The 22,278-nt window shown below is 43.5% G+C and overlaps 1 protein-coding gene across 1 annotated transcript in view; it reads right to left on the reverse strand.

Moving 5' to 3' along the window:
* Positions 1-22,278, reverse strand: part of fam135b (family with sequence similarity 135 member B) — a gene marked incomplete at its 3' end in the record, with an annotated part of 81,072 nt that overhangs the window by 52,035 nt on the left and 6,759 nt on the right. The window contains exon 2 of the mRNA XM_079522113.1: positions 13,444-13,523. Coding sequence (XP_079378239.1) covers positions 13,444-13,523 — 80 coding nt within the window. The remainder of the gene's footprint in view (positions 1-13,443; positions 13,524-22,278) is intronic.

The following is a 22,278-nucleotide window of genomic DNA, read 5'->3' on the forward strand; positions in this document are numbered from 1 at the left end:
CCCTGGAACAACATATTTTTAGATGGGGTTCAGTGGCCTCTTACATACATTTTTTGGGTTCCTTGACATGAAATATTGAGCACCACTGATACAGAAATATGAGGTATTTCAGAAAACTGTCAGGATTTAGAATTTCGACATCAGGCCAAAATGGGTTAATGGCAGCGCCCGCTGACACGTGTTTGAAAAGATGCACCGCTAATCCATGTGGGAGTGATGATGATGCGGACGTGGAGAGAATGGGAAGTCAGGTTGTTGGGACCATGTGTACTGTACACGTGTGATAAACATTTAACCCATTTTGGGCGGGAACCCTTTTTGGTGTTTAAAGCATTGTGTTAGCTATTGAAAAATAGCAAGCTCACAAGGTCATAGCGCGGCACTCGGTGCCGCGCTACGAGCTTGTAGCTCTGCTATTTTTGAAAAATCGTGAAAATGTGGCGCAAATCGTTGAATATACTGTATATTCTTTCAGAGGCAATGTTTTTTAACTCAAATCTTTGCTTCATGGCGGTCCCTGCATAAAACAACATATTTTGAGATGGGGGTCGGCGGCCAATTACATATAATTTGTGGGGGTCGTCCTGGACATGAAAATGTTTGAGAACGACTGATATAGAAACATGAGGTTTTTCTGAAAACTGTCAGGATTTAGAAGATATTTGTAGAATTTGGGTTAAAGGTTTAAATGGGTTAAAGGAGTAGTTACCCAAAAATTACTTATCTTACAATAAATGCACCACGTCTCTGTGTGTATGTGTGTACGTGCGTCTGTAATCCGTGTAACTGAAGAAGCCGTTTACCCCACCGACTTCAAATTTGACACACGTGTTCCACTCCACCACAGGGAGTGCAGTGCCCGGCCTTGAGTCGGTCAGATACACGGTTGTCCAGAACCGCCAGAAAAGGCTCTGGTCAGGCTCTGGCTGCCTGTCTGTAGATTGGCAGCCAGGAGTTTTTAATAATAGTTCTTCTTTGCCTTTTTTAATAGTAAAAAAAAAGGCAAAGAAGTTTAGGGATAAGGGGTTTAGCGGTGACGAAAATGGAGGCCTTAAGTCCCCACACCTGTCCAGTATGCTTGTTCCCGACGGGCACACGTCTGTATCTTGATTAAAAGGATGTGGGTCCGTGGCCAAATACATACTAATTATTTGGGGATCCTTAATAGCTTGTCATTAAGATGTTTGAGAACCACTGCCGTACAATAATCTTGCTCAAGTCTGACACCTTAGGCAGCAATCAGCTGGGTGAAGCTGAAAGCTGAATTTCAGCGTTCAGCAAAATAGTATAAATGTATTTGTATTTTTTATTTAAAGTAAGATGTGCCAGAAGCCTTTTGCACACTTGAGAAGAGTTAGTATACGTAGGTGAAGATTAATCTGTTTACAAAATGATCGTTGTGAAATCACTGCAGCTTGGAACCCAAAACAACTTCAACTCTCGTTAGCGTTTCAATTTACATAAACTGGTATAATTGTCAGAATACACGTTCATTCATTAAATGTGTTTTCAGACATTTAATAACTTAAAACCTCAATCCTTTGTAAACTTGACCTTTGCCTCTGTAATTGGTCCGCTCTTTTTGCCCTGTACACCCAAACCACTTCGCTGAAAATAGACGATCCACAAGCGACGCGTTGTGAGCTTGTAGATGTGGGGGGAGGAACCAAGGCTTGAAACCTGGGTAGGAAATCAAGGTTACGGATGTGCAGCTTATAACACTGAGAATGTTATTGTACGGCTGTTTCACTTCAACAGGAGCCCATAAACACCTGCGTGTGATGCGCTCTGCAAGCGCAGGTTCTCACATCCTGCAGACAGACAGACAGACATGCCCTCTGGCTGTTAGTCACAGGGATTCTGCACTGGGAGTAATCTGCTTAGATGCCGTGTGTGTGCGTGCGTGCGTGCGTGCGTGCGTGCGTGCGTGCGTGCGTGTGTGCGTGCGTGCGTGCGTGGGTGCGTGCGTGCGTGGGTGCGTGCGTGCGTGCGTGCGTGCGTGCGTGCGTGCGTGCGTGCGTGCGTGGGTGCGTGCGTGCGTAGGTGCATGCGTGTGTGTGTGCATGTGTGTGTGCACGTGGGTGTGTGTGTGTGTGTGTGTGTGTGTGACACGCACACACACGCACAAAACACACACAGAGAGAGACAGAGAGAGAGAGAGAGAGAGAGAGAGAGAGAGACACACACACTCACAAGAGCACGATTCTATATGTTAGTTGGAGCTATCCAACTAAGATACCGTAGAATAATGTTGCTCCTAATTGTGCACGGAACCTCATATAAGACTAGAGGGGGTGGAGCCTACAGAACCTCATATAAGACTAGAGGGGGTGGAGCCTAAGGAACCTCATATAAGACTAGAGGGGATGGAGCCTAAGGAACCTCATATAAGACTAGAGGGGATGGAGCCTAAGGAACCTCATATAAGACTAGAGGGGGTGGAGCCTAAGGAACCTCATATAAGACTAGAGGGGGTGGAGCCTACAGAACCTCATATAAGATTAGAGGGGCTGGAGCCTAAGGAACCTCATATAAGACTAGAGGGGTGGAGCCTAAGGAACCTCATATAAGACTAGAGGGGGTGGAGCCTAAGGAACCTCATATAAGACTAGAGGGGGTGGAGCCTATAAGGAACCTCATATAAGACTAGAGGGGGTGGAGCCTAAGGAACCTCATATAAGGCTAGAGAGGATGGAGCCTAAGGAACCTCATATAAGACTAGAGGGGGTGGAGCCTAAGGAACCTCATATAAGACTAGAGGGGGTGGAGCCTACAGAACCTCATATAAGACTAGAGGGGGTGGAGCCTAAGGAACCTCATATAAGACTAGAGGGGATGGAGCCTAAGGAACCTCATATAAGACTAGAGGGGGTGGAGCCTAATGAACCTCATATAAGACTAGAGGGGGTGGAGCCTAAATAACCTCATATAAGACTAGAGGGGGTGGAGCCTACATAACCTCATATAAGACTAGAGGGGGTGGAGCCTACAGAACCTCATATAAGACTAGAGGGGGTGGAGCCTACAGAACCTCATATAAGACTAAAGGGGGTGGAGCCTAAGGAACCTCATATAAGACTAGAGGGGATGGAGCCTAAGGAACCTCATATAAGACTAGAGGGGATGGAGCCTATAAGGAACCTCATATAAGACTAGAGGGGTGGAGACTATAAGGAACCTCATATAAGACTAGAGGGGGTGGAGCCTAAGGAACCTCATATAAGACTAGAGGGGATGGAGCCTAAGGAACCTCATATAAGACTAGAGGGGGTGGAGCCTAAGGAACCTCATATAAGACTAGAGGGGATGGAGCCTAAGGAACCTCATATAAGACTAGAGGGGGTGGAGCCTACATAACCTCATATAAGACTAGAGGGGGTGGAGCCTACAGAACCTCATATAAGACTAGAGGGGGTGGAGCCTAAGGAACCTCATATAAGACTAGAGGGGGTGGAGCCTAAGGAACCTCATATAAGACTGGAGGGGTGGAGCCTAAGGAACATCATATAAGACTAGAGGGGGTGGAGCCTACAGAACCTCATATAAGACTAGAGGGGATGGAGCCTAAGGAAGCTCATATAAGACTAGAGGGGGTGGAGCCTAAGGAACCTCATATAAGACTAGAGGGGGTGGAGCCTAAGGAACCTCATATAAGACTGGAGGGGTGGAGCCTAAGGAACATCATATAAGACTAGAGGGGGTGGAGCCTAAGGAACCTCATATAAGACTAGAGGGGGTGGAGCCTAAGGAACCTCATATAAGACTAGAGTGGGTGGAGCCTAAGGAACCTCATATAAGACTGGAGGGGTGGAGCCTAAGGAACATCATATAAGACTAGAGGGGGTGGAGCCTACAGAACCTCATATAAGACTAGAGGGGATGGAGCCTAAGGAACCTCATATAAGACTAGAGGGGGTGGAGCCTAAGGAACCTCATATAAGACTAGAGGGGGTGGAGCCTACAGAACCTCATATAAGACTGGAGGGGTGGAGCCTAAGGAACATCATATAAGACTAGAGGGGGTGGAGCCTACAGAACCTCATATAAGACTAGAGGGGATGGAGCATAAGGAACCTCATATAAGACTAGAGGGAATGGAGCCTAAAATCAAATCAAATCAAATCAAACTTTATTTGTATAGCACATTTCCAACGACCGAGGTCGAACCAAAGTGCTTCACATCACAGAGCATAAAAGAAGAGGATAGGAAGATAAATGAAAGCAAAAAATAAAAGGAAGGAAAAGCATTATATCAAAAAATGTCAACAACAACAACAATATATCAAAAACAAAAGGCAATTCCATAAGTGCATGGGAACATAGTACATAGGTAGGCTATAAAGGCCACAGTAAACTTAATTAGGAAACGCGATTGAAAAGAAATTAGTCTTTTCAATCACCTACAGAACCTCATATAAGACTAGAAGGGATGGGGCCTTTGCGCTGGCAACATTCGCTCTGCTCATTCGCTCTGCTCAGTCCTTGGGAGGTTTTTAATGTGATTCTCCCTGGTCTTGCTGCCTACACCTTGATGCTGCATACATTGGTGCTGTTTTGTTTTATTCTGGTTGTGATCTGTTTAACTTTTCTTTTTCTTTTTGGGACAGGTCGAAATTTAAATAGGGGTACCCCTGGAGGAAATGTATGTGTCCTGATATAAAATACCATCACCCTCCCTGTGAATGAAAATAAAAATCCAGTCCCCTCCCCAGGTGATTAAACAAAACTGAATCACCCTCCCCTATTAATTAATATCACATTTACCTGAGTATTATTTATTCCTAACTTTAATCTGCTAGCGTTTTTAATATGTGAGAAAATAAAGTGACTGCTAAAATCGCGAAAAATCACTGTGTGCTGTGAGGTTTGAACTCACGGCCAACGCGGACAATGGTCTCATAGTCTAACCCCTAACACAGCAAGCTATGCAAGCTATTGTATAGTGGGGGTTGTAGTGTGTACTTACACACTTGGATAGGCCAAGCACAATGATTGACACAGGGGGAACAATGAAAACTGGTCCTGTTGGGAAGAACCAAGTGAAAGCAACAGAGGGGTATCGTTGACCAAAGTTGTACTTTAATTCAGAAAAGCTGTAGCATTAGATATATATAAAACCCAGACTATTTTATTATCAAAATTGGATCACCCTCCCTTGGACTCGAAGTAAAATTAGCTCACCCTCCCTCTGACTAAAATGAAAAAGACATGGCCCTCCCCTATTTTCCTCCAGGGCCCCCTTTTCTAAATTTCGACTGAGTATTTTCATTTTTGCTTTGATTTATTTTGCTTTATTTTGTTTAACTTGTTCTTGTTCAGCACTTTGGTTTGACCTTGGTCGTTGTGCTATATAAATAAAGCTTGATTCGATTTGAATGTCCTTCATCAGGGTAACGCTACTCTAGCCTGGGGTCCATATGCTTTCTATGGCATTAGGCAGCTCCCGGCAGGATCCGCCGGGAGAATCTAGACGCAGCTGCGCAACATAATTAGAGCGACAGAGAGAGAGAGGAGTGTGTGTGTACGGGTGTGCGTCAATTTAACAAAGGTGCAGACGATCAGAAATCAGCAGAGAGTGATCAACGTTTGCGCTACTCTATGCCGAATTGAAGTGGACTCGGTCCCAGACTTTTTTTCTCTCCCTGGAAATAAAAACGTTTGGGGGTTTCCGAGGCTAACGCTACTCCATCTCTATAAAGTCACCAGCTGTGCGTGATGAATCTTGATCAGTACACACCACAATGTCCCTGGGTTGGGAACAGGACAAGTGTTCCACTCACAATTTATTCGTCCGAAGGGCAACAAGGGACAATTGAAATGTCAACTTATACAGTCGCCACATTGTGTGACAAATATATTGTCACACACAGGGAGAGGAATGTTCTCCTTACTGGGCAAAGGGCATATGCCTGAATTAGACTTAACTTAGCTGCCCACTGGTGTCACAAACCCAAGATAGCAGACCAGCTATATAGGGCTTGGCCAAGACAAAAAATAAACAGTAATAAGACATGCCATCTTCGGTTTATTTCCCAATATATGCGTGAAGTATAGGTACAATTTACAATTTAGGCATTTTGCAGATGCTCTTAATCCAGAGCGATTTACTGTACAGTAAACAAGAACAACGCATGGTAATACATCAAATGCATAGAAATATTCATCAAGGATCTTAGACTTTCGTCTAACAGTAGAATATCTGTACAATGAAATATGAGCACACACTATAGAGTGTTATGTCTACATAAAATGCTATCTAAATTACATAAGTTCAACCTTTGTATATGCCTGTAAGGTCGTCGAGGTCATGCTACAGCAAGTAGCCACAGGCTAAGATGGAGTCTGATTTTGCCTCTAGTGGCTCCAATTGGGATGGTCTATCTTTCAAAGAGAATTACTCTTTGAACGCCAGGGGGCGGTAGATGCGGTAGGTAGCAGGTGCAAGCCGGATTTGCGGAAGAAGAGGTCATGTTATTTTGGCTGAAAGTTAAACTACTCCAGCCCCCGGCTCTGCTGAGGCCCAACGAGGCCTACTAGCGATGGCGATCAGTGTTTTAATTAGTGGGAGTTTGAATTAATGTTTTATTAGGCGCCGATCATGCCTATTTCATCTCATTATGAGCCATAATGTCAATAAAGACGCCATGCATGCGTACACGTGCGTGCAACGAAGCAAAAAAAATGCTATTTTTTTAAACACTCGATTAACACCAATTAATCAAATCTCGTTATCTCGGGCATGCAGCGCGACCTGGACAAATGTCGTTGTCTCGGGCGTGGCGTTGAAACAGTTTTAACCATCTTTGGCCTCGTTGACAGTATATCGTATTGGTATAGAAGGTATAGAAGGTGAAATAGCGACAGAGCTTCGATTCCAGCGCCAGAGGTTTTCCTATTGGTTTGACCACTTGGGGCAGTATTATGTGTGTCTTAAGTACCAGGTCATATTACTTAACTTAAGACCTGGAGGCGTGATCAATGCCATTTGGCTATTCTGAGTGGCCAAACAGCATTGACCACGTCTCCAGGTCTTAAGTTAAGTAATAAGACCTGGTACTTAAGACACGCATAATACTGCCCTTGGAGTCCATCAGGGCTCTATGCTAGTGTATTTTCTGTTTTTGCTCTACATCAGCTGAAAACAGCCGATGGACGAGCTCACAACAGTTTCCCCTCAGAATATGGATCCTGGGGTTCCTGGTTTAAAGGTACATATTGTACAGCTGGCATTTTGCCCGCCTGCATGGCGGAAGGAAGGAGGAAAGGAGGGGTGTGTGTGTGTGACCTTGCGGAGGGAGAGCCCGCCCCGCAATGTAGAGGGGAGGGGAGGGTGGGGCTGCAGCTTGGCCGTCCAATTAGAATATGGATGTAGAGGGGAGGGTGGGTGGGGCTGCAGCTCGGCCGTCCAATTAGAATATGGATGTGGGATGGATGATGGGTTCCTGCTGCAATGTACCTTATCGCATGTGTGCACATGTGCTGTGTGTGAATGTGTCTCACTCACACACACACACAAACACGCACGCACAAACACACTCACGCACACACACACACGCACACGCTACGCACCCACACACAAACAAACGCACACACGTACGCACGCACACACAAACAAACGCACACGCTACGCACGCACACGCGCGCACAAACACACACAAACACGCACACAAAGACACACAGTACACACACACACACACACATGCTGTGTCTCGAGCCACTTCATGCCACTACAGACGAACCCTCAGTCAGTGTATGGAGTATTTGTTATCTATATTTTTGGGAGATCTGCTGATCCAACCAACTTCCATTCTCGGCTCATCACAGCCTTGGGTCCTTGCCCATAACGCACGCTGAGTTTGAAGTCGGACCGGCCATATATGGGCATATCGGTAGGATCGGCGGTTCTGGTCAACCGCATCTCCATATATGCCTGCATGCTGTAATGCTGTATGGGCAAACCCACCGGTCGGCAGTTCTGGACAGTCGCATATCAGACCAACTCGACGATGGGCACCGCATTCCTCTACGACCCCCCTTGCCGAGTTTGAAGTTGGTCGTTTGGACAGTTTTTGAGTGGTGCAACCACTCCTATAGACCACTATGTGTGTCCCTGGCTGGCTGGCTGGGTCTGTCCTAGCACGAAATAGCGTTTGGTTAGTTTTCACAACCAAGTGTCACTGTTGCGCAGCCTAACACACACACACACACACACACACACACACACACACACACACACACACACACACACACACACACACACACACACACACACACACGTACATGCACATGCACACACACACACATTAACTGTATATATGATGATTTGGGGTGTAACAGTACAGTACAGTAGAGGGACCCCTGGGGACCGCCACACGGTAACTCTGTCTCTCTGATGTTCCGGGGACCCCCCCCCCCTGGGGACCCCCCGGGGACCTTTATTCATTCCTCAGGATACATGAACTGCAGGCAGCCATGCATGCAGAGATTTTGCACATTCACAGTGAGATTTAAATGTCCTTTCAGAATCTGTGTCTTAAACGTTTTATGCAAAGCATTGCCTTGAAATGTGCCATACAAATCAACCCTCGCCTTGCCTACGAAGGTAAATTATACTGTTAGACTTATTCAGTCATTTACATCATGTCTGCGTCATCATCTCTCATTCAAGATTGCACTAATGTTACCCAGCGAGATCCTCTTTCACTGTATCCGTGGAAGAAACGGAACCTTGATCGAAAACGAGAGAAATCAATATAAAATCTCAGAGTCAATCAACTGTGTCCTTGCCTGCACACAAAGGCACCCACACACACACTGTCACACACAGTCACACACACACACACACACACACATGCACACATGCACACACACACACACACACACACACACACACAGTCACACGTGGCAGGCCAATCACGACGGCGCTAAAAATAGACATTATTACTGCAAATCAGTATGACCATGCAGTGATACAACAGCCCCCCGCGTGGCCAGAGGAGAACATTCTTAACGCATGGCTGAGCTCAACAACCTGACAACACAAAGCAGCAACACGAGCAAGTGGGGAATGGATACTGCAATGTGAGGCGGAAGAGGTACTCGGATGTTTTTCTATAAGGGAAAGTACAGCAATACCGCAATGTCAAAATACTGGTACAATGAAAGTCCTATATATCTCTGCTGTCGGGAGGAAACCTCATAACTCCAAAATGTTCATTTTTCAGGAAATGAAAAATATATTTTTTTCAGGAAATAAAGAAAGACATTTTGAGGGTCCAATGTAGTTAAGAGGTTTTGTCCAATGCGTTTTTTACTACTTTCTATTGGTTCAATATTTTCTAAACAACACACAGACGTAAAGGGTGTTCAATAGCACTGATATATGCCCCAAAAAAATCATAAAACCTAAAAAAATTAGATTCCTCCAGACAGCAACGATATTCCAAATTTGACTTGAGTACAATTGCAGAAGTATTGATGTCCAAATATACTTTCAGTACCAACGTACACATAAGTGGTACAGTGCATGCAGTTATTTTAATTAATTAATCTAAATCCACAAAGTAACTCGTAACATAAATCTTTCAATTGAATGAAAAAGTACAATAGTATTAAGTATTGAAAAATCCTGAGATTACAAAGCCACACAGAATGATACATACTCAGCAATAAAGGGCATTCGGTAACCAACGTTCGATTTAGTAATTAAAGCTCGTAAAAATGCAGCCAGGTAAACTGAAATGCTGTTGATGTTAGCGCCCATTAACTGGCCTCGTGGAAATCCAAGTGTTCTTTTTCCTCCTTTACTTTTACTGTCTCCGACTAATGAGACGAAAGCTCCGCCACACCTCTGAAAATAAAGCTGTTTTGTTTAAGTTAATAGTTCCTCTTTAAACGGTAAATAAGAGGTAAATGGTGCATTTATATAGCAGGCTTTTAACCAAATCGCTTCACAATGTGAATAAACAGTCACCCGTTCACACACACACACCGTGGAGTAAACCACGCAAGGTGCCAACTCATTAGGAGTCGGTTAATGGGTTCAGTGCCTTGCTCGTGGTTACGTATTCTTGTCGTTCTCTTTCTTATATACATGCTATGTTTCCCTGTTTTTCTTTTCTTCATTTGCTTGATGTAATTGTACCATGTTTACTCTTCTACTGTGATTCTGCGAAGCACTTTGGTCAACGTTGGTTGTGTGAAATGTGCGTGCTATATAAATAAAGGTCGATTTGAAGGACATGTCGACACTAACACAGGGGAACCTTCCCCCGTACTGAGCCACTGACCAGGCTTTGAAGAACATGCACTTTGACTATTGACCACACACAGAGCTACTGTATGCAGCCAGTGGCGTGCACAGATAGACACTAGGAGGTGCTAGAGAACCACCTGCCCTTGCCCTCTGGACAGCAATGTGCCCTTTTGGGGCAGTGTACAGTATATGGACCATGGTGACATTGATCAATTATTGAATTCTTGAAAAGCTTCTAATATATTATTTATGCCCCAAAATCTATAAATCTCACACTATTAAGGCAACCGGCCGGTTCCACGCGCTGCACAAGGTGCCCTTTTTTAACTTGAGCACCTGCCCCTCTAAATATCTGTGCACGCCACTGTATACAGCACTGTATTACTAAATGTTATATTATAAACAAATAACAAAAAATAACATCTCATCTCATTTTGTCAGGTCCCAATTTCTGGATTTGTGAAACAGTGTGAAAGGAGACAATTAGCCGCAATATATAGGCTACTGTACAATTGTGATTTTTAGGTATTATCATTCTAAACACATGTTCCTGCACTTCTACTGTATACATACAGCCAACCAGGAAGAAATTGTTTCCACAATATTCAAAATGATTCACAGGGTTTTTTTTTTGACTGCTAGTTGTGTTTTGTTTTTTGTTTGTTTTTATTGTCTCTTTCTTTTGTGTAAGTCATGTGTATTTTGTATGCTTTATTGTAAAAAAAAAAAAAAAAAGATTCACACCTTTGAAAAACAAGCTCGCACAACAAGATCACAACGCGTTGTGACCTTGTAGATCTGATATTTATGCCCACGCACGCACGCACGCACACACGCACGAGACAGAGAGAAAAAAAGGTTGTTTGGATGGTTTGTTCAGTGTTCCTGGCATGCATGGATTCCTGTATGTTGAGAAACCCCATAGTTATCTCTGTAAGAGGAGCTCTGTTAAAGGTAGCAGATGTCAAACTGCTAAATAATAACATAAGGTGGTGACAAACACATGGCATGAGTGGTGTGACAAATACAGTCCAGGTGATGGAAAGTAACCAAGTACATTTACTCAAGTACAGTACAATTTTGATTTTGTTTTTCCAATTTTCAGCACAATTACTTGTAGGCCTACTCCACTATATCTCAGAGGACAAATATTGTACTTTTCACTCCACTACAATTGTTCTGCAATTTAAAAAAGCCAATCTACAAGCTCACAATATGTTGCATTGTCACACGTTGTTGATGTGCTATTTTCAAAAGATTTTAATGCATGTTATACATACTGATTCCTTGTGAAACAAGCCATTCTGCATAATGATTACTTTTACTTTTGGTACTTTAGGTATATTTGATTCCAATACAAAAGTACATTTTGAATTCCGGACTTTTACTTAGTTGTAACAGAGAGTATTGAATTGATACTTCTACCTAAGTAAAAACCAATAGTAGTTTTTCCACTACCTTTCATGTGATGCTGGGATATATATATATATATATATATATATTTATTTTTCAGGTGAAAAAAACAAAACAAAACGTTTGCCGTGCGCTATAAAAGACGAGACATTCTGAAAGATTACAGTTTTCCAACACTTCAAACAAAACCATGTACGACAGATTGTGTGTCATTCTGACAAAGAATGCAGCCATGAAATGTGTCCCTGTTTCATACAAGTACAAACGTCTTATTTAGTTTTTCTTTCCCAGTCATTTCAACACCACCGTGGTGTTGAAATGTTTATGCTACTGTAAATATAAGACCCAGCTCATCTCAAATTATATCTTCTAAAAACATAGCCACAGTTTTTAGAAAGAGTGACCATTTATCTCACAAGGAATTAATACAGAAAAACTAACTACCCAAGCTCTATTTTATAGCCGATCTACAAGCTCACAACGCATTGCATCTTGACACGATGTGAGCTTGCAGATTGGCTATTTCCTTTTATCAACATTTTCAAGTGTATCATTTTGAATATTTGAATATTTTCTGTTGGAGAAAAGAAAACGGCGTGCTTTGCCTATCGCTATTCTGTGTGAGTATCATGTTGCCCCAAAAATCAACAACCAAAAAAACAGTGGTGGAAAGTACTTTTACTTAAGTACAATTTAGAGGTACTGTATTTGTACTTTACTTGAGTATTTCCAATTTTCAGTACTTGTACTTCTACTCCACTACATCTCAGAGCCACAATTTGTCATTTTACTACACTAGAATTATTTGAAAACTTTAGTTACTAGTTACTTTGGTGATTTAAATTTTGATTAGAAAACATACAGTAACCACTTCAACCCTATACATTTCGGCCATTTGAAAATAGCTGATCTACAAGCTCACAATGCGTCGCGTTGCGAGTCTTGTGACGCATTGTGAGCTTGTAGATCAGCTATTTTCAATAGATTTTGTACATATTTTGAACTTGTGAAATGGGACATTCTGCAATATGAGTACTTTTACTTTTAGTACTTTAAGTACATTTTGATGCCGATACTTTTGTACTTTTACTCAAGTACATTTTCAATTCTGAACAAAGTAGTTATAAATTGCAGTAATGGTACTTTTACTTAAGTAAAACAATTGAGTACTTTTTCCACCACTGCAAAAAACTAACCCCAAACTAGTAGGTATGTAACGATACACTCAACTCACGATACGATATGTATCACGATATGAGTTTTTTTTCCACAATTTCTATTTAACTACATTGCAAAAGCAGCATTACTTTTCATGTAAAATTACTTAATTTCTGTGCAACAACTGTAAACATGCTTTCATGTTTAAACCTAGCTCGAGTTAACATTTCTTCTTTTCTTTGATGGCATCTTAGGATAGACGTAGACCTATTTGACAGTGCAGAAACATAATTGCCTTCCTTGATGTATTAATGAGCATCAATAACGTCACAGACACATACAGCTCCCCTCTGCAGGCCTCTACTACTGAAAGTGACTGCATGGAGTCTGTCTCATTTCTCTCCAAAAGCACGTGAATATGATGGAATATGATTACACCTCACATTTCATATGACACACTATAGCCCCCCCCCCCCCCCAATATAATATTTTAATAAATCGATACATATCGTCGGGATATAATATCGATATATATCGATATACGATATATCGTTACATGCCTACAAACTAGCAAATGGAAGACAGCGACGGGAGCATGGAGGCATATGAGTTGTTACCTGTGTTTCCTCGCGTTGACACGATCACTCTGTGTGGCACGCGAGGTGACAACTTCAGGGCTGCTCGAATCTGGTAGAACCTGAAAGAGAGCCGTCAGTGGCGTCAGTCAGGGGTCCAGTAGACAATGGTGAAAAGTAGCACATTGAAATAGTAACTATTGTTCTTTCATGAATAAAACGTTTCAAATGGCCAACAATGATGCCATTGGTGGGGCAGGTTGTTGAACTATTCCACACACAGTGCACCTCTGGGCTTTATTTTGTATTATTCATACAAATTCATACAAATTCATCCACCGGTCAGTGGCCATGTGGTTAGAGTGTCCGCCCTGAAACTGGGAGGTTGGGGTTCTATCCCCTGCCGGGGGATAGAACCCCAAAAAATGGGACCTAATGCCTCCCTGCTTGGCACTCAGCATCAATGGGTTGGATTGGGGCTGTCAAATCAACTAATCAAATGTTTCCCGAGCGTGGCACAGCTGCACCTCTACCCAAGAGATGGGTCAAATGCGGAGAACATATTTCACTGCAGTAACGTGTGTGACAAATCGTACGACTTTGACTTTGACAAACCGTAGGCCTACTGTACATTAACTGATAAATTATGTATTATTATTAGTGATGGTTAAAAATAAATGTTTATTGTTAAAAAGTTAATCCTAAATCTTAACAGTAATCATAGCTATACAGTGTTCAGCAACAAGGGGTCTCCCTATCTCTTAAACTCTTTAAACAGCTATAGAGAGACGGGGAGACCCCTGTTACTGAACAAATACTATATAGCAATAATTGCTATCAGATTATAGAGCTATCTGACACTTGTTTTAACAACAAATGTCACTTAGTGCACCTTTATTAAGCAGAATGTGAGCACTGCTCCCCCCCCCCCCCCCCCCCGCACTACCAGAAGCACCAAGATGTTCTCTTCATGGTTAAGACTTGGACTTAGTACAGCAGGCATGTTAAACAACATTGTACAAAATGTGGTTAAATAATTAACGAGGGGGGAAAAATGAATGTAATGAATTATGAATCGGACATAATAACCTGTCTGTGTGTAGGTGTGTGTGTGTGTGTGTGTGTGTGTGTGTGCGTGTGCGCGCGTGCATGCGTGCGTGCGCGCGTGTAACAGATTATGTGCAGCTGGAAATCTATCTATCTGTGTGTATCTGTGTGTGTGTGTGTGTGTGTGCGTGCGTGCGTGCGTGCGTGCGTGCGTGCGTGCGTGCGTGCGTGCGTGCGTGCGTGCGTGCGTGCGTGCGTGCGTGTGTGCGTGCGTGCGTGCGTGCAACAGATTATGTGCAGCTGGAAATCTATCTATCTTGAACCAAATTCATCATCATAATAAAAAAAGATAAACGAGGAGCCACATCGTTGTAATGGTCTTTAATCATTGTTTTTCCCAGTGTGATGCCATTTATATGGCATGTCACACAGCAGGCGTGGGAAGTGGAGCAAACATGTCTTTCAAAAAACATTTCTTCTTTTTTTTTTACAGCGGAGATGAACTGGGCATGGCGTGGTGTGAACGTCTGTCTGTGTCTCTGGGGACTCCATGGCAATCTGAGAGGATAAAGTGTGTAAGTGACAGTTCAGTGATGGATCACTCGACGACGACGACGTCGACTCTATCTCTTGGTCAAAGAGGATAGGGGAAGAAGCTGTTTCTGGATCTGGTGGTTGAAGTCTTGAGGCATCTGTAGCCCTTTCTCCTCTGTGAACCCCAACAACAGACAACAGTCTGTTGTTGGGGTGGGAGGCATCCTTGATGATGCTGAGGGCCTTAGACTGGCAGCGTTGTTTGTGGATGGACTCAATCGATGGTAATGAGGAGCCTATAATACGCTGCACAGTTTTCACCACCTTCTGCAGTGATTTCCGCTCTGCCACAGTACAGTTTCCGTACCAAGCTGTAATACAGTAGGTCAATGTACTTTCAATGGTACAGCGGTAAACGTTTTCCAGAGTCAGGTGGGATAGCTTGACTTTCCTTAGTCTCCTCAAGAAAAAGACACGCTGGTGGGCCTTCTTTATGAGGGATGATGTGTTTAGGGTCCAGGAGAGGTCTTCAGATTATGTTGACCCCCAGGAACTTGAAGCTGCACGCTCCACCTCCACACCATCGATGAGGATCGGAGCATGCTGCCCCCCTCTGCTCCGTCTGAAGTCCACAACCAGGTGTTAAGGGCGAGGTTGTTCTCTGCGCACCACCTCACCTGGGTGTTGTACCTCCTCCATATAGTCGTTGTTTTTGATAAGGCCAATCACTGTGGTGTCGTCTGCGAACTTGATGACATGGTTTGAGCCATGTGCAGGTGTGCAGTCGAAGGTGAAGAGGGAGTATAGGAGGGGGCTCAGGACACAACCCTGTGGGAGACCAGTGTTCAGGGTGAGTAGAGGAGGTGAGGTTGCCTATCCTGACCTGCTGGGGTCTGTTCACAGTCAAGTATCCAGTTACAGAGCAGGGGGTCAATGTCAAGGTTGGTAAGTTTTTTACTCAGTTTGGAGGGGATGATTGTGTTAAATGCTGAGCTGAAGTCTATAAATAGCATTCTCACACAGGTGTTTGCAATATCCAGGTGAGAGACAGTAAAATGTAGGGCTGTAGCAATGGCATCCTCTGTGCTCCTGTTTTCCCGAAAGGCAAACTGGAACTGGTCTAGGGTGTTGTGAGATGGTGGATTTCACATGAGCCAGGACCAGCCTCTCGAAGCACTTCATTATAATGGAGGTGAGTGCGACAGGGCGGAAGTCCCTGTCGCACTCACTCAAGGCATACCTACCGGATCTTCTTTCTACACAAATTAGTCAAAACAAGACAAAGTTGACATTTTGTATTACAAATAAAACCGCATGAGTTTTCCTGATGTCATAAACTGTCAGAATCAGCTTTTGTTGCATTGGTTTATGTGCTAAAAGAGTGACTTTGAGAGCTGTTTCCCCGTTACAATGGAAGTCAATGGACCCTATTTTTTATTTCTTAAATTGCTAATAAACAACACAACGGAGCGAAATAACGCATGGAATGGAATAGTTTGCCCATAATAAGGTAAGAAAACATATTTTTCAATAGCTAAAGTATGACATAATGCTATAAACACTAAGAGAGGTTCCCGCCCAAAATGGGTTAAATGGAACTGCCAGGTATAAGAGGAGTAGAGGACGGGCCAAAGAGGAGCTTTATGAATGCAGTGGTATAGATAGAGGACATGCAGGTGTCTGGAGTGACCGAGGAAGACGCCCTAGGGCCGATTCATACTCCTATTTTACCGCTGTAGTGCCGAAATGATTTCGGCTCGTCAGAAATTTTCAGTAGCACCGAAGAGCCGACTTTAAGACGGTACCCGCCCCCCCCCGAACCTCAAATGACGTCACATTGTAGGCTCTACAGAGCTGAACCGACTTTTATTCGGCTCTAAAATAGGAGTATGGATCGCGCCCTAGTCATGTTATTATTTGATATTATTATTAGAATCTTTTTTCTTTTTTCATTATCATCTTTTTTTTTTATCTTTAAGCCTACCAATATTATTCATATCTTAATTTCTGTTATTTAAGCTCAACTGGTAGCTTCTATAGGAAGGCCACTCGATAAGCCCCTTTGGGTTTTTTTTTGGCACTTCCGGCACATCATGTATGTAACTAATCGTGTTTCTTATTGAAGTATTGCTTTCTGTATTTCTTTTATTTGACCATTTGTTGTTATTATGTACATATAAACTAAACTAAAGACCCCAACCTCCGGACGGAAAGCAGCAGATAAAATGCTTTGAAGATCAAACAAATGGACGCACATAAGTGGTTTTGGTGGTTATAAATTGAAGTAGATAGTGTTTTGTTTTTTTGGTGCATATGAATTGAAATAGCTGGCAGCGCACACTCTGCACAGCCCGATGAGATGATTGGTGTGTGTGTGTGTGCGTGCGTGCGCGCGTGCGTGCGTGTGTGTGTGCGTGCGTGTAATGAACAAAACTGTTACTGTCAGACCCATTGCAGGCTAGATATTTCATTATACAATGTTCAGTGTCTGCCAAAACAAACACGCAGAAAAGACCAATAGGTTGTCATCGTGAATGCAGGAATCAATTTCCCCCGGGGGATGTGTGTGTGTGTGTGTGTGTGTGTGTGTGTGTGTGTGTGTGTGTGTGTGTGTGTGTGTGTGTGTGTGTGTGTGTGTGTGTGTGTGTGTGTGTGTGTGTGTGTGAGACGTGTGTGTGGGGGGGAGGGGGGTAATGGCTGGAGGTGGCATGCCTCTGCTTTTGATATGTATCTTTTGATAAATTTGTCAAAGCACCACTTGTGCTAAGTTAACTCATTGTTGAGATCTTGCTTCGGGAAGATAAAACAAGAGAGGCAATGTTGAGATGGTTTGGACCTATGTGCAGAGGAGGGACTTGGGAGAAGGACGCTGAAGTTGGACATGCCAGGCGTAGAGAAGAGGAAGGTTTATGGATGCAGAGCGAGAGGACAAGCAGGTGTCTGGAGTGAGCGAGGAAGACACAGATATATCTTGCGCCACCCCTTCTTAACCCTTATCCCTAAACGTATTTGCCATTTTTTACTATTAAAAAAAAAACATTTTTATATTGTTCAAATAGCCGATCTACAAGCTCACAATGTCTCGATGTAGATCGGCTAGTTGAACTATTTTAAAATGATTTTCAAAATAGTAAAAAATGGCAAATAAGTTTAGGGATAAGGGTGGCGCAAGATGGAGCCCTCAGAGAGTACAATGCAGATGGAAACAGATGATCTGCTGTGGCGACCCCCGTCGGCAACTATATAGCCAAAATAAGAAGACAAAGTCAAAGTGTATGTACCAGTATTATTATTACTTTTATTATTATTATTGTCTCCACCAGGCCGAAGGCATGGGGAGAGAATATGTTTTGCACTCCGTCCGTGTGTGTGTGTGTGTCCGTCTGTTACCAGCTAATCTCCGGCACCGTTGGCCCGATTCATGCCAAACTTTGCACACACACTCCCTGGATGCCAACGACGAACCTCTGCCCCAAATATTCCTCAACGGCCTGTTATAGCGCCACAATGAGGCAGATTTAGGCAAAACACATTTGTGTAGATTACTCGTACACATTTTATCCATACATCACACAATTCGGTATACACTATCTCCATAGTCATGTGATCAACACGGATCTGCACCATTTCCCATCTTCCTTCCTGATTGGCTAAGATTCGCTTCCAAAGCTCACATGATTGGTCCGTTTCGAACAAAATGCCACAAATCACAAACACAGTGTGGAATTTCCGTGAAATTATACACGCACATTTCCACTAGGCTGAGGACGACATGACACAATTTGTTTTCCAAACCAGCCTCATGGTGGCGCTCAGGGCTCCAGCGTGCGACCTATTAGGTCGCATATGCGACTTAATTTATCAAGGGTGATACTTAAAATTGAATGAGGTGCGACTTGCTGGAAGGATGAGTGGAGGAAAAAAAAACATCCCGCAGTGCTTGCCCGTTCCATTGATTGAAAACATTGGACGTTCGCCTGACGCCCAGTGTTCAAGAACGATCGTTCACGAAAACCCACAAATAAGCCCTTCAGACTTGGATGGTCAGAGCGGCGCGATTACATACAAAGTCAATTCAAAGACGAGAATTGCGCAAACGGGCGCGGCGCGACCTGCCGCGGTACAAACTGGACGAACCGAGGCGAATATATATTCAGGTCTGAACGCAGCTTATCCGACACAAATTAACTAATCTTTCTCAGCTGTACAATTTCACTGGAGCGCGCAGCGCGCATATCTAACTGCATGATGATCAGTCATGATCTACACAGACAGCCGACTCCCAACCCAAACACTGAGTGAAACTTAGTAAACGTGTTGTTTGATTAAACATGTGCCACGAAATGTGCCACGAAAAATAGCTTCCAAAGCTTGTTATGTTTGCATCGAGGAGGTAGCCTGTGTCCATACCATAGGTCCATACATGATGATCGGCCAACAAAATACATTAATCTCCCTCCCAGTGAGTGAAGAGCACTGATGCCTGATTTATTCTTCGTGTTCCGTGCTGAAAATAGCTGATCTACAAGCTCACAACGCGTCGTGTCCGCGACGCATCTACAGTGTTTTGAAGTATAACCAGGTAGGTTGCTGTTTTTTACACAGTGACCTTTGTAGGGGGTTTTATGATTCAAACCTTTAATGGTGGAAACCACTACATAAATAAATGGCGCCCGATGTGGGGGCATGATAAGATTAAGATCATGTATTAATACCACGCTATACAAAGAAAAAAATGGTGCTACCTAATTTGTGGTGGCGCTACCAAATGAAAAGGTAGGTGGCACCAGTGCTACCTGTGAAAAAGTTAGTCTGGAGCCCTGGTGGCGCTATAACAGGGCAATTCCTGTTTTTACCTATAACTGCATCGATCTGTGTACAACTTTGTATGCACACTCCCTAGAGGCCATGGAAAAACATTTTCCCTGCATCCCTCCACATCTGCCGGTTATAGCGCCACCATGAGGCCGATTTCTGCAAAACACATTGTTTATATTAGTCGCACAGATTTCATCCAAATCTCATGCAAATCGGTATACATGATCTCTGTAGTCATGTGATCAAGACAAGTCTGTTTGCTTTCTCAGATTCTACACTGATTGGCTAAGATTGCCTTCCAAAGTTTTCAGGAGTGGCCCGTTTTGTACAAAATGCTGCACATGTCCTGCTCATCCAGAATTCTATCCTCAGAGATGCTATGAGTGATCTGGCTCTGCATTTCCTCAACAAAATGAAGAAAATTGTTGCAAAAAACAAACAAACATGTTTATATCACTCCTAAACATTTTGCCAAACATCACACACACTCCTATCCTCCTGGTGGAGACCTGTGCCCAGAAGGGCACTTTTTCTAGTTATTATTATTATTATCCCACTACAGAATCAGAATAGGGTTGACCTTGTGTCTGGTTGCTAGGGCCGAGCTTACCAGCACTCCACTTGCCTCCAAAGACTATTCATCACATTAGTGTAACAGTTAATATAAAACACATTATTTAGACACATTTCAGCCACTTCTTTTGCCCATTAGGAACAGGGTGAAAGTAGGAACACTCTACGCCACTGGTTCCCAAAGTCTTTCATGTCAAGGACCCCCAAATTGACACTGATGAGCCCGCGGACCCCCATTTGAAAAAGATATGCCAGGGACCTCCATAAGAGAAGGTTTTGACGGCTCTAACAGTGATTCTCAACCCGTTTAATTTCAAGGACCCCCAGTTTGACATGCATATTAGTCTACAGAGTCTACAGACGCCCATTTAATGGCATTTCTATCTCTGGGACCCCCGATTGATATTGTAAAATCAATGTTAATGTAGAGTTACAGACCCATAAGGGTCCATTTGGTTCCAAACTATCATTTAGCTGGGTACCCCCTGGAACTCCCTCAAGGACCCCTGGGGGTCCCCGGACCCCACTTTGGGAACCACTGCTCTACGCAACGTCATCAAACAGTGCCTATGGTAACATCATTGTACAGGCCACAGGTTCCTGCATTTTTTCATGGCACTATAGACGCTTCTAGTTATTACCAGTATAGATGCCTGAGGGCGAGAAGCTCCCTTGCATGCATGCGCATCCGCCTGGGTGACAGCAGACTGCTGGGCGAGCGCTGGCGCTTTGGCATGGGGGGTCAGATCAACATATGATATATGGAGCGTGTCTTGAGTGTACAGGGTTTGATGAGGTCAGATCAACATATGGAATGTCAGAACAGGTCAGCTCCATATATGGAGATCTAAGGGTGGCTGCGGGGGCAGTGTCTTGAGTGTAGAGGGTTTGATGAGGGCCCAGTAGGAGTGGGCCTTCATTTGTGGGCCTCTTGAGAACCCCATTTTTTCGCCGGCTGTGGCTGTATTAAATAACTTTGGGGATCAACATATGGAATGTCAGAACAGGTTCTGACATATATCCATATAGTGAGATCTAAGGGTTTGAGGTCAGATGTAGAGTTGCTGGCCAATATTGATGACATCAGGGATCTCCATATATGGGCTTAATAGCGACAGCAGGTCGCATTTACTATATGACCTCATCATCTCTGATGATGTCACGTGATGTCACGAGACCTGGGCGCCATATATGGCGGTTGTCCCAAGGAAAGGGGATTTTGAGTGATACACTGACTGACGGGAAAAGCACAATTTCATAGTAGACCTGCGGTCACAATTATTAGTTCCAAAATAGTGAAAATTTGTAGATTGAAAATAATCAATCTACAAACTCATAACGCATCACAATGCAGCTCGTTGCGAGCATGTAGACACGCTATTTTGTCTCTATCATTCCAGCCATCGTACAGGCATGTAAACATAGAACTGGCTCTATCATTTCAACCATCGTAATGCATGTAAACATAGAACTGGGTGACTAATGGGTGCGTTGTGGTTTGCTCAAGGTTTTGACACTCTGCTAACCAACTCATTAAATTGAGAAAATGCAGCTGCAGTCCAAATGTGAGTATCAGAAGCAGTCTTCTGGGTCCTCGCTCTAACTCCATTTCCATTACAGGAAAGTGAAAAACCCGCAGTGGCCTTATCGCCATTGCCCGCTTATACAAATCAAATGCCGTCTTAACGAGAGCTTAAATGCGATCAGAGGCTCTTTACAAATTACAATTTGTACAACTTCATATTTATTCCCCCCTGCACCCCTGTCTACGAGAGAGATTTTAGCCATTGCATTTCATTGTACCTGCGGGTCCGGTCAAACCAAGATGCTATTTTCCCTATTTTTGCATGGCATTGCAGTGCAGTGAACGAGTGAAGTGTAAATATTGGCCAGGGCGGCGGTGGC

The sequence above is a fragment of the Electrona antarctica genome (assembly GCF_951216825.1).
Source record: "Electrona antarctica genome assembly, chromosome: 15".
Lineage (NCBI taxonomy): Eukaryota > Metazoa > Chordata > Actinopteri > Myctophiformes > Myctophidae > Electrona > Electrona antarctica.